The 14,260-nt window shown below is 54.7% G+C and overlaps 6 protein-coding genes across 6 annotated transcripts; all 6 read left to right on the forward strand.

Annotated features, from left to right (window-relative positions):
• Positions 1-1,032: 1,032 nt before the first annotated feature.
• JKF63_02215 (uncharacterized protein) lies at positions 1,033-2,955 on the forward strand (the record flags this gene model as incomplete). Its single annotated transcript, XM_067898256.1, has 1 exon — positions 1,033-2,955. The coding sequence occupies one exon, from the start codon at positions 1,033-1,035 to the stop codon at positions 2,953-2,955; it is 1,923 nt and encodes a 640-aa protein (XP_067754413.1).
• A 403-nt stretch (positions 2,956-3,358) lies between these two features.
• Positions 3,359-3,739, forward strand: JKF63_02216 (uncharacterized protein; the record flags this gene model as incomplete). Its single annotated transcript, XM_067898257.1, has 1 exon — positions 3,359-3,739. One exon carries the CDS (start codon positions 3,359-3,361, stop codon positions 3,737-3,739), a length of 381 nt encoding a protein of 126 aa, XP_067754414.1.
• Positions 3,740-4,332: 593 nt separating this feature from the next.
• Positions 4,333-4,947, forward strand: JKF63_02217 (uncharacterized protein; the record flags this gene model as incomplete). The annotated part of the gene is made up of 1 exon (XM_067898258.1): positions 4,333-4,947. The coding sequence occupies one exon, from the start codon at positions 4,333-4,335 to the stop codon at positions 4,945-4,947; it is 615 nt and encodes a 204-aa protein (XP_067754415.1).
• Positions 4,948-7,268: 2,321 nt separating this feature from the next.
• Positions 7,269-9,023, forward strand: JKF63_02218 (uncharacterized protein; the record flags this gene model as incomplete). The annotated part of the gene is made up of 1 exon (XM_067898259.1): positions 7,269-9,023. One exon carries the CDS (start codon positions 7,269-7,271, stop codon positions 9,021-9,023), a length of 1,755 nt encoding a protein of 584 aa, XP_067754416.1.
• Positions 9,024-10,409: 1,386 nt separating this feature from the next.
• Positions 10,410-10,979, forward strand: JKF63_02219 (uncharacterized protein; the record flags this gene model as incomplete). Its single annotated transcript, XM_067898260.1, has 1 exon — positions 10,410-10,979. One exon carries the CDS (start codon positions 10,410-10,412, stop codon positions 10,977-10,979), a length of 570 nt encoding a protein of 189 aa, XP_067754417.1.
• A 2,002-nt stretch (positions 10,980-12,981) lies between these two features.
• JKF63_02221 (uncharacterized protein) lies at positions 12,982-14,052 on the forward strand (the record flags this gene model as incomplete). The annotated part of the gene is made up of 1 exon (XM_067898261.1): positions 12,982-14,052. One exon carries the CDS (start codon positions 12,982-12,984, stop codon positions 14,050-14,052), a length of 1,071 nt encoding a protein of 356 aa, XP_067754418.1.
• Between the last annotated feature and the right edge of the window lie 208 nt (positions 14,053-14,260).

The following is a 14,260-nucleotide window of genomic DNA, read 5'->3' on the forward strand; positions in this document are numbered from 1 at the left end:
AGCGGCTGGCATTCCCCTCACCCAGCGTGGGGGGACACATTTTTCTCAAGTGGAGAGCTCAAGCGTGCTTTCGACAAGTTTTTTGACGATATACCCTAACGCGTTGTTTTTTTACCTCCCTCTGAGGGTTACACCCCCACCCACCCACCCACCCACCAACACACAAGTACATGTATATATGTATATATCTATATATATATCTATATATTTGTGTATGCTCCAATGATGTACCAGTTGGGTGTTGTCTTCACTGCTGCATTCACTCTCTCTCCGCCTGCTCGGTAGTTGGGTGGGAAAGTGGCTCTCTTTTGCTTCTCCTCCACTGCCACTGCTACGCACACACAGGCGCGGTGCACACCCCCCGGGCGTACGGGAGGGAGGAGGGGAGCGTGTACGCAACTACCCACCTTGTCTTTTCTTCCTACAAAATCATGTCGCATAGCTTCTTACTTGCTGTGCAATGCCGGGCTCAGGGGAGAGAATCGTATACATACACACATGCACGCAGAGGAACACAGCATGAGGGTGAGGTATATGCGCTACCCCTGCACTAGGTCTCATTCCCCCCCTCCCCCCATCTCTGCTAGACATTGGTGCCGGCCCCCAGAGGTACCTGGGTGAGACAGACGAGCACATCTGTGAGACCCTGCACAGCTCCCTAAATGCCATCCAGCGGTTATCCATGCTCTGTGTGGGAGCTGCCTTCGGCCAGTTGCTTCTGTCTAGTCTGTGTTTATGCAAAGTTTTTGCTGCTGCTGCCACCCACCCTCTTGCTCATTGCAGCTCTTACCTGTCACTTTTTTTATCTCGTTTTTTTCTTCTTCCCTTTCCGTACTCCAAAGCCACGCTTGCCTGCTTTTTTCACACAACAGAGTAGGAGGAGGGAGGAGGTGTGACGAGGGAAAGCAAAAAAAAAACAAAAAACACAAAAAAAAGGCAAACAGCGCATCGTATTTGTGCTCCACCGCACGGCTTGTTTCCACAGTTGCTAAAAAAAATATTCTAAACGCACTCCATTAAGCACCGAGCATAATGGCAACTCTGAGGGACGGTCGCTTCGTGTTCATTCACGCGTGTCGACAGAACCTGCTCGTGGAGCAAGCCGTGAAGGCGGCGGCTGTCTCTCCGTCGTCAACCTCCACCGTGAAGACAGCCGCTACAAAGGGCAGCGCGGCAGCAGCGTCATCACCTCCCTATTCTTCAACCTTTCAAGTTCTATACGGTGGGGTTGTTCACGCCTTCGCGCTGAATGCCGCGCAGTCCCACCTTGCGTTGGTATGCCCAGCAGGAAGTGCAGCGGCCATGTCACCAGAATCCATCCATCTTGGCGTCGACGCCGTGAAAACAGTGTTGCGGCTCTTTTCTTTTTCCTGTGGCGAGGTGGGTGAGTTGATTGACGAGCTTGTGACCGAAGAGGCGTGCGACGTGGTTTGGGTGGGGAATCGTTACCTTGCGCTGGATGTACGGCGATCCAGTAAAGGCATCGATGTTGAGGCAACTGCTGCTTCTCGGTTGTCTTCTACCTCGTCGACCCCTTCGACGTCCATCATACTGATTGAAGTCACGAGGACACCGGAGAAGCTAAAATTTGTGCGTCAGGACGAGGGGGTCGTATCGCCTGTCTCTGCCCCGGGGTCCTCTCTGTGCGACATCCACGTCGGCAGGCAGTCTCTTCGTTTCTGGAATCTGAAAAAGGGAAAAGTTACATGGGAATGCACCCTGCCAAACCGCCGTCGTCGCAGAAAGATTCGCACAGCGGCTGCAACGTGTAGCGCCGGCCCGTTTGTGTTTGTCGTGAACAATGACTGGACGGTACATGGCTTTCACGTTGACAGGCATGCCGTGCGTGAGCTGCAGCCGATGCTGTCCCAGTTTGAGTCGCTATCCGTCAACATTGCCAAGAACCGCAGCGACAAGATGAAGATGGGCGAGGCGAACAGCGACGGCAAGGTGGTGGTGGACGGAGAGGTGGAGGACTCTTCTATACCGCCCCACTCTGCCAATATCTCACCACCGACCCACGGGCCCGCGCGTCCGCGCCTCTTCGCCTACGCAATCAGTGACACTCAAGTGCTTCTTGCTCTTCAGGGTTCCCCTACGATTATTCAGTGCGCTTGCGAGGCCAAAGGCGCTTCCAATGTCGAATGGGTGGTGGTGGCTAAAATGCGCTTACCGCCGCGACTCCACCCAACGTGCGAGGTGGTCGGCATCTCCGCTCGAGGCTGCCTTGTACGTCAATATGGTGTTGAAGAGGGCGCTGGACAGGCGTCCCCGCCAGCGAGTGCCTTGGCAGATGCACGGACAGGGGCGCCTGCAAATGTCCTGAAGACTGTCACGTATTTCGTTGTACCCCTGGAAATGAAAGCGACTGGCAAGGCACCTGTGGAGGCGGCTGTGCTCCCGCCAATGGTGAGTGCTGTCAGTGACTGCACGGGTGCAAAGAAAAGCAGTGTCGCCACGCTGAATGCGGACAGAGCATGTGAGAAGAGCGGGGTGATGGGTGCGGCACCGGAGGGGTCTTCCGTTGCCTCGCGCAAGGAGGGAAAGCGGAAGCGCAAAAAAAAGTCGTCTGGCGCGAACGTGGACACACCGCTACCCACAAGCTTGCCGGCGGCTACACCCAAAAGCCTCAGTGGTGTAGGCAATAACGAGGCCAATATTAATGGCCACCGCAGCGCAGTCGGACCTTTGCAGTGCGCTGTCGCCAGGTTGCTTGTGCATATTGGAATCAGTGACAAGGGCGAGCTCCTTGGCGCCTCTCCAAGTGGTGATGCAACGAGAGCAACGGACAGCACAACAGATGCGGCTCCTCTTCCGGCGACTGGTTCTGTTGCCGCTGCTCCTTCAGCAAACGGATGTGGGTGGAACTCTGTGGATGTGCTGATAACCGTGGGTGGTGCGGTGGTGGGTGTTGTTCTGGGCACTTTGGTACTGCGTCGCTTTTCACTGCTGTAGTTGTTTCGTAACGATTGTGTGTGTGTGTGTGTAGAGAGAGAGAGACAAAAATTGTATGGATCCACCCGATAGTACACGTGGAACGACACTGCCGCGCCGTTCTCTCCCCCCCCCTCCCCGCCACCTGGTAGCCGATTCCTTCGGACGTGATTGCGGCTTACCCCTTGTGCTGTCGCTTGTGTATGCTTACATCCTTCCCTCTTTCCTTCCCTCCCTTTTTTTTGTGCGTTTCTCTTCTCTTCTTTTGTCACCCCCTTTTTTTTTCGATGCTACTCTCTGGAAATAACACGCACACGCACATACACACGAAAGAAAAAAAGCAAGAGAGGGGCTGCCCGAATTCACTGCCCACCGCTGAACCTCAAACCCCAGGTGAGTCTGAGAGGTGCGGATGGAGGGTGAAATGCCCAATCAGGCTTCCCTCAAAGCCGCGATGCGGGACTCTCTCGAGACGAACGGGACGATCAGCCACATCAAAGCCGAGCTCCGCGCCGCCATCTTTGAGCGACTCTCTGACGTCGCCGCCAACGGTGACGGTAGGGCCGTAGAGAATCCACCGGTGCCTCCGGAGAACATGGTGATCAATGAACTCATCAAGGAGTATCTCACCTTCAATGGTTTAGAACATACACTGGCCGTTTTCCAGCTCGAGGCTCGGTCCCCGGACAGCCAAGTACCGCGTTGTGTACTCGCATCAGAGCTGAACATGGCAGCCGCCCCGTCGTCTATCCCGCTGCTTTACGCCATGCTTCACGAAGCGCGGCTCTCAAAAGACATGAGATAGTACCCCCTTTTTGCGTGCCCCCCCCTCCCCCCCTCCCCCCCCTCCTCCACACATACACACATACACACACACACCTTGAACAGCTTGGGCGTTCAGCTCTTCACTTCTCTCGGCTCTGGTATGCGCTTTTGCCCTCAAACGCTGGAAGTGAGGATGCGCCGACTTCCCTCCCATGTATTTTTGCCCCTTCGTTCTTCTCACGGCGGTATCTAGCATCATCCACTTTCTTTACCAACGGCAGCGGCGACGGTGCGAAGTAGATGTGTGCTTGTGCGTCCATGATCCTGTGTAGAAAGGGGGGGGGGAGAGGAGGGAGGGGGTAATCATGGAGTTCGTTTCGTTTCTCTCCCCCCCCTCCCCCCCCCTAACTCACCCACCCCAGTCGCCTTTTTTTTTGACACACTGTGCGCCGTCCCTGATGAAACCTTCCCTCTCCTGCTTTTTTCTCTTTCTCTTCTACCCGCTTCGTGCACGGAATTGTCACTGTCTGCCCCCCTCCCCCTCCCCTCCCCTCTCTCATGTAGGTTAGATCCCCCCTTCCCAAGCCTCACTACTAGTTTTTATCTTCTTCAGGAGCATCAGCGACAGCGACAATGGGCAAGGACAGCCAAATGCACGACATCTTCTTCAACATGAGGTTCGCTTCAAAACAGATGGCAAAGAGCGCCGCCTTGTCTGAAAAAGGGGCGGAGCGGGAAAGGCTGCATGTCAAGAAATCTCTGGAGAAGGGCAATCCAGAGGCGGCTCGCATCTACGCAGAGAACGCAATCCGAAAGCGCAACGAAGGTCTCAATTATCTCCGTCTCGCTTCCCGACTAGACGCCGCCTCGTCGCGCATACAAACTGCCATGCAGATGAAGGCGGTATCCAAAGTGATGTCCAACACAGTGAAGGGCATGGAAACAATTCTCAGCTCAATGGACCCCATGAAGATCTCGAAGGTAATGGACATCTTTGAGCAGCAAGTGGGTACAATGGACGTCAACTTGGGCACCATGGATGCCGCCTTTGAGAGCTCCTCGGCTGGTACGGTGCCAGTGTCTCAGGTGGACTTGTTGATGGAGCAGGTGGCTGCGGAGAACAACATTGATCTTAGTGCGAAGCTTGCTCAGGGCCCATTGGGCGGCAGCATTGCCATGCCTGCACAAAAGCAGGAGGTGACTGAGGACGATATTGCCGAGCGCTTGAAGGCGCTGCAGGCACTGTAACGGTGGACGCGGTGTGAGTAACCGGAAAAGCACTTGTGCTGCATCTCTCATAGTGGATAATCTCGAATGGGGCCAAGCGATGGAGATGATGGCGTGCACGTGAGCCGACTTTTTTTTTGAAATTGTGTTTCCCTCATTCTTTTCATGAAGATGTTTCTGTGGCATTCACATCGGATTGGGCGCACTTCTTGTCTTTTGTGAGCGCTGCTCTCCCGATATTGGCGTGTGTTGTACTTGTGGCGTGAGTGATGGCAGCCGGCGGTTGTCTTTTCTCTTTGCTTCTCTCCCCCCCCTCTCTCCCTTCTGGACATCTACTGGGAGCTGACATTTTCCCTCATTCCCCTCCTTTTTTTTTCTCGTGCTGGGCTTTGCTTCCCACCTCTCTCATTCAGGCTATCGCTATACATTTTGCATTTGGGTGAGTGTCTGTGCTTATGGATGCGTCTGCGCGTAGGGCGTGCATATCACTTTGTCACACAAAGTGACGCAAGGGATCTACACGAATGAGAGGAGGCTCAGTCAGGCACGGGCGCACCTGCACGCTGACAGGTGTTAGAGCGATGTTGGTCGTTAGCCAAAGAAATGGATGTGTCAGGGGTGTTTGCCTATCGTCTCAACTGAACGGGCTAAGGAGACAAGAGAGTTAATATGTGTGCGTGTGCGCGTGTGTGTGTGGCATTGATGGTGGTGAGTGGGTGGTGCTGGGAGGAAGGGAGATGGGTGAGAACGTCTGTACGACAGAGAACCCTTGTAGACAGCGGCACTAGGATCCCCCTTCTCTTCCTCTACTCTTTTTTTTGTAGTTTCAGGTTTCGCTACCCCCTTCCCCCTCCCTCTTCCTCCTTTTTTTTTTGGATCTCACGCCCGTGTCTGTGTGCCTCCGTTTCTACCAACCCCTCCATCCACTATTCGAGTGGCCCAAAACTTCCGTTTGTTGCTGAGCCCCCCCTTTTTTTTGCATCTGTTTGCGTCTACAAATGTCCTTCAGAGAATCTCTCCCTCTGCGTTTGTTCTTTTGTTGCCTCACTTTTTTTTTTCTCCCTGCGTTGCGTGCGCCCCCAACAAATCTCGTCTTCATGAATGCATGCACATTCACGTCTGCGCTATCGGATCAAGTCGATTCATGTCGCCTCCGAAGTTTTCTGTAGGCGAAGTTTGTTTGCATCCACTTCTCTCTCTCTCTCTGTGTGTGTGTGAGTACACACGCTTCCGTGCTTCCTTTGCTTTGTTTTTTTATGCGCGCTGCCCTCGAAACTTCTTTGAAGTCCTGCATAGCACGGTGGTGACGAACATCTCAACGGCGACAACGAATAGGAAGTGGTGCTCTTTTCGATCTCACCACCTCTGAATAAATAAAAACATCCTGGCGTCACGTCTCCAGCACGCGGTGAAGGGGCGAAAAGATACACCGGGGTAAGATGTCGGCGCTGCGTCTCTGTCATGGCAGTTCTCAAGCGTCTCGTCCCCCCTCAAGGAGAAGCATACGAGTATTAGTGCGACAGATGACACTGTGCGCTGGTGTGGAAGGCACACAGGTACAGTGGTGGAAAGGGAAGAATGGGAAGGCCTGCATTCTGTGTGTGTCAAGGAGTGGGGTGGAGGTAGGACGAAGAGGGGCTGTTATAGGCTCTGCGTGCTGCATGAAAAGCTAACGTCTCTCTAGTTGGGTGTGTGTATCCACTTTCCCCCTTTTTTTCTCAGCTCTTTCAAACCCCAATCCATCGCCACTCTCGCAGGGAAACAAGCCATTCCGACTACATACGAGACATATTGGATGCTCTAAGATGTTCCTGCTCAATACCCTCTCTGCCCCCCACCTTCATGATGCATTTGTCCTCTTGCCGTTCCCCTTTTCCTTTTTTTGTTTGTTTTTCACTGCACGTATTTTTGTTGGTGCCTTTTTGTGCACACTGGTGATGGGACGCAACCTTTCCTACTCGGCTCCCCCCCCTCCCCCCCCCTCCCCGTCAAATAACTCGCACACGCACTCGTGCATAGTCAAAGAGTCTAACACACGCGGGGGCGCACAAACGCGCGCACACACACACACACACTGGGATAGACGCCCTCAAGCGTTGCTCTGATTTTCCTATTTTTGTTGTTTCTCTATAAGATCGTAGAACGGGCAGAGGGACGCGTAGGTGTGCGCCAAACAGCATCCCAACAGCCCTGGTATCCGTACCTTCAAAAGAAGTAGCGGTGGACAGTTGGGCAGTCTGACAGACGCACAAGCGCATCTCCGTCCTCCCTTTCTCTTTGTCTTTGGGCTGACCCTGTGGCCCCATTACGAAAGGTTGTACACATTATAAGCAAACGACGCAATGAGGCGCGGAGCGAAGCGGGTGTCGCGAGATGGGGAGAGCGTTCCCTTGACACGCATTCGTACCAAAGATGCAGTCGAGATGCAAAATGAGGAGGAGGATCGCCGTCAGCGTGAGCTCGAGGAGGTCAAGCGGCAGACGGAGATGGAGGACAGTGGGGACAGCTGGGAAGACGATGAGGGCGACCTTGATGGGGGCATCGAGGAGGACAGCGATGTCGACGAGGAAATCATCGAGGCGAGCGACGAGGACGACGACGAGTACGCCGAGTTCCAGAAGGAATCGTTGGCGCACGTGACAAAGGGCATCAAGTCTATTTCCTTCAAAGAGGCCGACGACGGCGGCGACGACGAGACTGGCGATGCTGCGGCGGTCACGGTGTGGCGCGGCGACATTGAGGATACCGCGGCCGGCGAGGCGGAGGGCGGTGAGCCCGTAAAGTTGGAATTCTCGAACAAGGCCTACGATGCCTTTTTTCAACTGCGCACCGAGTATCCGTGCCTGTCCTTCGACGTGGTGAAAGACAACAAGGATAACCACACCAAGTATCCACTCTCCACTGTGCTAGTATGTGGCACACAGGCGGGTGAGCAGTCCCGGAACGAGCTGCTGGTGCTGTACGTCACGAACATGTGCCGCACGAAGTACGATGTTGCCAGCGATAATGATAGCGAGGAAGAGTTTATCGGTGACGAGGACGATAGCGAGGAGGACGAGGACGACGAGGCAGGCGAGGATGTGAACGATGGTGAGCCAGTTGTTCATCACCGCGCCATTAAGCACTACGGTACTGCCAACCGGGTGCGCTGCTGTCCACATAACAACCCGGCAACTGGAAGTCAGTTCGTGGCCGTGTGGTCCGACGCCGGACACGTGCAGGTCTTCGACATTGAGTCGGAGGTGCGGGCTTTGACGGACTTTTCGAACTGGTCGAAGGAGCAGTCGCAAATGTGGAAGCGGCAATCGGCTGGTGGACCGAGCAATAAGGCTCAGCCGCTGAAGTTCTGCAGCCCGTCGACGACGCACAAGACGGAGGGCTACGGACTCGACTGGAGCCCGGTGCAGGCGAACGTGTTCGCATCAGGTGACTGCGCCGGCTCTCTGTTTGTTTGGCAACCCACAGACGACGGCCGGTGGAAGAGCGCCGCGAGTAGCACCGCCCCTGGCGCCATGTCAATTGAGGAGATTCAGTGGAGCCCGACCCAGGCTGATGTGCTCATCACCGCCCGCGCCGGGGGTGTGGTGGAGGTGTGGGACGCGCGCGACATGCGGGCGTGCAAGATATCTTTCCAGGCGGACCCCTCTGACATCAACGTGGCGGACTGGAACCGTGCTCGTCAAGCGTCCCATCTGCTCGTGACAGGTGCCGAGAGCGGTGCTGTTGCGGTCTGGGATTTGCGGCGCATCGCGACCCCGGAGCCGATCCAGCGAATTGCACTGCACAAAAAGGCGGTCACCTCTGTTGAGTTTTCGCCGCACAACGAAAGTGTTCTGTCCGTCGCCAGCGATGACGGCCGCTGCACACTCTGGGATCTGTCGCTGGAGCGCGATGCTAGCGAGGAGCAGGAGGCGGTGGGCGAGTTGTTTTGTGGGCAGCTGAAGGAGTACCCCGATCAGCTGATGTTCCATCATCAGGGGCTGGTGCACCCGAAGGAGGCTCACTGGCATATGCAGATACCTGGCATGGTCGTGACGACAGATTACGAGGGCCTCAATCTTTTCCGCCCTATGAACTGGAAGTCATTGATGCGCTGAAGAGAGATGAGTGATTGTGAAGGAGCCGGAAGGGAGGGGGGGAAGGAGGGGGGGGGGCGGCAAGTGCACTCTACCTCTCTTCGTGGGCCACGAAGTGGGATTTTTTTTTATTTTTTTTTGGGGGGGCGGTTGGAGTGGGCCTTGACGCTTTCAATCTCCTCGGCTGGCCAGTTGACGGTACTGTCCAGCTACGGATGCTTCTTCACGCTTCTTTCTTGCTTCGGACTTCCCTTCCTCCCTCTCCCATTGACCTCTTTCTTGTCTCCGGCATTCATCCTCGAAGGAGAAGATCCCCTTCCCCACAAAAAGTGCATAGGGTGTCATCTGTTTTTTTTTTTCATGATTTCTCGTGTGTGTGTGTGTGTGTGTGTGCGTGGGGATTATCTGTGTGGTGTTCATTGTGTTTGTCGAAGTGTATCGTTTCGTGTGTCAGCCCCGGGTCTTCCTGCGTATCGAGGCGTGCAGGTGGGAGACGCCGGCTGTTGAGGAGAGCGGGGAGGCACTACACGACAGCCGTGAGGTGACCAAAGGTCAAACCTCCCCACACCACTGCTAGAGTGTAACCAGCCCAGGGGGTTGAGGTGTGTAACTGACAGACTCGAATAATGCGTGACTAAAGTCGATGCGCTCTAACGAAGTGAGAGAGGGGAAAAGAAAGAGATGATAGCAACAACAAAAACTCTCGCCGTTCTTCTGAGCGTGCTGGGCGACGATTGGCGCATACGCGAGTCATGCGAGCGCACAAACACACACACACACACACACACACACGCATCAGGAGTTTTGGCTGCATCTCAGAATTTCTGTCGTGATCCGACGGTGTTTGGTAGCCCTACGGTGTGTTGTGCTGTGTTATAGCAGTTAGTACCGCGTGCATGTGGATTTTGGTGTATTCGAGTGTAAGAGGCTCCGTTCCCATCTGCTCACCATCTGCTCACTCAGCGACTCTTTTTCTTCGTCTGTCCTCCCCTCCCCTGTCCCCCCTCCTTGGCATCACCATGTGCACTTGTGGAGTGCAACATCAATCTTTTATTATCCCGTTTCCACTGCGCACTACTCTCTTTCTTCGACCTACGCCCTCTTTCTTTCCCTTCCTTCCCCATCCTCTTCACTTTCGCTCGTGATACACAACGACAACACGTGTCGGCTCTCTCTCTTTTTTTCTCTATGCCACCAGCCCGAGAGCTTTACCGGAAGGCCACAGAGAGGTACACACGGAGAGCAAGAATAAAAAAAGGGTATTGTTAGTGAGAGTATTGATTCTTGCCGCCAACTCCTCATTTTCCTACGCATCCCTTCACTGAGGGCCTCTCTTTTTTCTCCTCTGCCTCCCTCCCCTCATATACTGACACACGTGCAACATCTCAGCTGTTCGTTTATCGAGTCATGAACATTCTTTTACCGCTCACTATATTGGTGGTGAACTGGAGTTTGGACACCACCGATCCCGATGTCCAAAGCAGAATTTTCCTCTTCTTCGCGCTGGTGCACATCGCGATTGTGTTCATGGCCATTTATCTTTTCTGTTCGATTTGGCGCTCTGATGATCACACCCTCATCCGAGTCAAGGACCCCTACACGGACGAGGAGGGCATTCAGAGGCACTGGGAGTACGACCTCGGGAAGCTGCGTGAGCTTATCGTGACCAAGATCGGTTTATCTGCCGCTCTCAGCGCTTTCCTAGCCTCGCGCTACGGCATCCCCTTTCCTCTGCTTCTCCAAAGTCTCAACAACCCCAAGGCGCTTTACCAGTCAGAGTTGTTCCGCGTGTATGTGGGCGGGGAGAGGGCGGAGGGCGAGCTGCAGCGTCCGTGGAAGGAGGCGAGCATGGTGCCCGAGTGGGCAAAGCTTTTCTGGAGCCAGGGCGAGAAGGAGTTGAGCGAACTGCGGGGCAGCAGCGGGTTAGCATCACATAGTCCGAACCGGAGCCGCAAGGTGTCCCGCAAGCAAAAGTAGGAGTGCTGCACCGTTGCTGTCGTTCCCATCAGAGGAACAGAGGGTGTATGGCACTGCAGGTCAGATTAGCTCAAGCAGTTCACCTCCGGCTGGCGTTCTCATTAACTACGACTCACTTGTGTCTTCCTCCTTGCGCTGCAAGGGGCGGTGGAAATGCGACTGTAACGGTAAAAAACACACGAAAAAAGAACTAAAGAGCCACCGAGTGCACCGTGTGGGGGGTAGGGGTGGGGGACACACCCCGTCACGCATGGACCTTCTATTTGGTATGCAAGCATCCTGGCGATGCCATTGATGAGACTACTTCAAGAGGAGGGAGGGGAGAGGTGATCGGTTTTGTTTGATGCAACGCTCCCCCCTGACCAAAGAAGAATTGCACTATTCGGCAACGCAGAAGTCACGTGAGCTCTTTGGGCTTTTTCTCCTCGCGCCTCCGTACTTACACGACATGAGCTCCTTTACAAGCACCGGCGTACGCTGCAACTCGTGAAACGCGCAAATGGGGAGGAGGGGGTGAGTGGGGGGGGGGGGCGCCTGTAGAGGTGGCGCTGGCCTATCCATGAACTCCTCGCCTTCTCTCCTCCACTTGCCACTAAACGATGCGTTGTGCCAAGTCGATCTTTGCGGAATCATTTGACTGCCTTTTCCTGTCCTTCGTATTTCTCTTGTCCACCCAAATCGCTCTCTGCGTTGTCGACCGAAAAAAAGAGGACACTGCTGTACTTGCCGACACCTGGACATCATTGCCACCATTCTGTAGAGTTGTGTTGGGCTAGTCTATGGCACAGATGTATGGAAACACACACACACACACTCACACGCAAGAAGTGTGCCATTGCCTTTGACAAAAATGAGCTCTGGCTTTAGTTAGTACCTTGACGCCCACCACGACGAGGCTCGGTGCCCCTGCGCCGCGTGTTGGCGTCAACGTCAGTGTGGTAAATCCATCGGCTCTGCCAGCAGGGACGCGCCATCACCGTCGGCGAGTGCGGCTCTTCCGTTGAGCCACAAAGCGACTCCATCCCTTGGTGACCGCGATGCAGCGGCAATTTCTGTGGAAGCTGAGGGATTGGCACCTCCTGCTGCTGCTGCTGCTATTGTGCTGTGCCCCCACAGTACTGCTCCGTATCACCGCTGCCTCATCTGCGTTCTGTCCCCATATTTTACACGTCGGCAGCCGCACTGGGATGGTCACATAGTGGCGTGCGCGCCAAGCGGTCGCCCCAGCGCACGGTGGGACTGCGCAGCAACGTCCCGGTGTTGCCGTGGCGGTCGTCGCATCAAGACGCCAATATTCTCTCTTCCTCAGTACGCCGCTCATGAGCTGCCAATCATTGGGCCGCTGGCATCCCTCTACACCAAGTCGTAGGACATTATACACTCCAGTCCCTGAGCAGCCCTTCGTCTCTTTCCAAAGTCCATGTAGCAAACACACACACACACACACACACAAACACACACACACACACGCAGAGCTGTGTATGCGCATCCTGCTGCTCATCTCTTCACCTTGATTGTCCCCCCCCCTCTCCCGCAACTGTGCTCATGCGAACGTTGCTCTTTCAAATAATGCATCACTTCTTGCGTTTCACAAGGGTGATTGTCTCTCTCTCTCTCTCTGTGTGTGCTACAAGCGTCCAAGGGCTGTGTATGCCTACACCGCGGCGCTGTATAGCATGCTCTTCCCTTTTTTTAAACGTATTCAAATCTCTACTCCGTTGTCCCACGCGTCTTCGCCACTTCGCATCCCTTTGGTCTTCTCTCGGCTTCGCGGGTGTCACACGAATTCTCTAACCCCCCTCCCCTCCTCCCCTAAAAAAAAAAGAGGGTGCATCAAACTCCCCACTTAAACCATAGGACGGATAAACAATTGAAGTGAAGCGTTACAGTTGCGATTGACAGAAGGAAGAACATCTTCATTCCCACCAGAGATTTCTTTGCCGCTTGTCGAAGATTGCGTGCAAAAGTTTAGCTTTTTTTTCCCTCATCAGCGTCTTCTTGAATGTCTACAAACTCGCCTCAGCACCACAAGGGCCAACAAGTCGCAGCTGGCGAGACTTTTTTCTACCGTCAACATGTGCGTCCAGGGGTAGAGACGAGCTTCCGCATTCGACTCATTTCTGGCACCGCCAATCCCGATCTGACCGACAACGTAGCCAAGTGCCTCAACGTGGACAAGTGCAAAACAGAAATCAAGCGCTTTGCAAATGGCGAGCTAAACATCAAGGTGGTGGACAACGTGCGCGGTGATGACTGTTTTATCATCCAGCCAACAGCCGGCGGCATCGACACGGACGTCAATACAGCCATGATGGAGCTCCTGCTGCTGGTGCACACGCTCAGGCTCTCTTCGGCCAAGCGCATCACAGCTATTGTCCCTTACTATGCTTATAGCCGTCAGGATCGAAAGAGTGAGCCTCGTGTGCCAATCTCTGCCTCGGCGGTGGCGCAGCTGCTGCAGTGCATGGGCGTCGACCGTGTCGTGACATTGGATCTTCACTGCGGTCAGATACAGGGTTTTTTCCGAAATATTCCAATGGACAACCTGCTCATGTTCCCCGAGTTTGCGACCTACCTGATGCGGCAGCCGTGGTTTGACAAAAACGAAACGGTGGTGGTCTCGCCCGATGCCGGCGGCGTGGAGCGTGCCAACGTGCTGGCGGATCGTATCGGCGCTAGCCACATTGTCACTATCCTGAAGCGTCGCAAGGAGGCAGGCAAGGTAGACTCTATGCAGACGGTCGGCAACGTCCGGGGCTACACGTGCGTCATCATCGATGACATGGTTGATACTGCCGGTACTCTGTGCAAGGCGTGTGACTTGCTGAAGGAGATGGGCGCGACGCGTGTCATTGCCTGCGCGAGCCACGGCATCTTGACTGATCCGGCGTGTGATCGTATCAACGCCTGTGAGGCACTGGAGGAGCTGGTGGTCTCCGACTCGATTGATCAGCGCCTGGCGACGACTAAGTGTGAAAAATTGACTGTGCTGACGACGGCACCGCTGCTCGCGCAAGCCGTGCACAGCCTCCACAAGGAAGCCTCGCTTTCCTCACTCTTTGTGAAGGTTTAACACCAAGTACTGCAACAATGGGGGCGATGGGGGGGGCGGGGTGTCCATTGCCACTTTTTTTTTCCTTCAGCTTCTTTTGCCCTGATGAAGGGTTCCTCGTGAACGCTGCAGCCACATGTGATGAAATCCTTTTTCGCTGCCACTGAGCGCCCCATGTGTGGGGCCGCAAGTGATGCACACATAGATACACTACACTGTAGAACTGTCG

This window comes from Porcisia hertigi, chromosome 33 (assembly GCF_017918235.1).
Source record: "Porcisia hertigi strain C119 chromosome 33, whole genome shotgun sequence".
In the NCBI taxonomy this organism is placed as follows: domain Eukaryota; phylum Euglenozoa; class Kinetoplastea; order Trypanosomatida; family Trypanosomatidae; genus Porcisia; species Porcisia hertigi.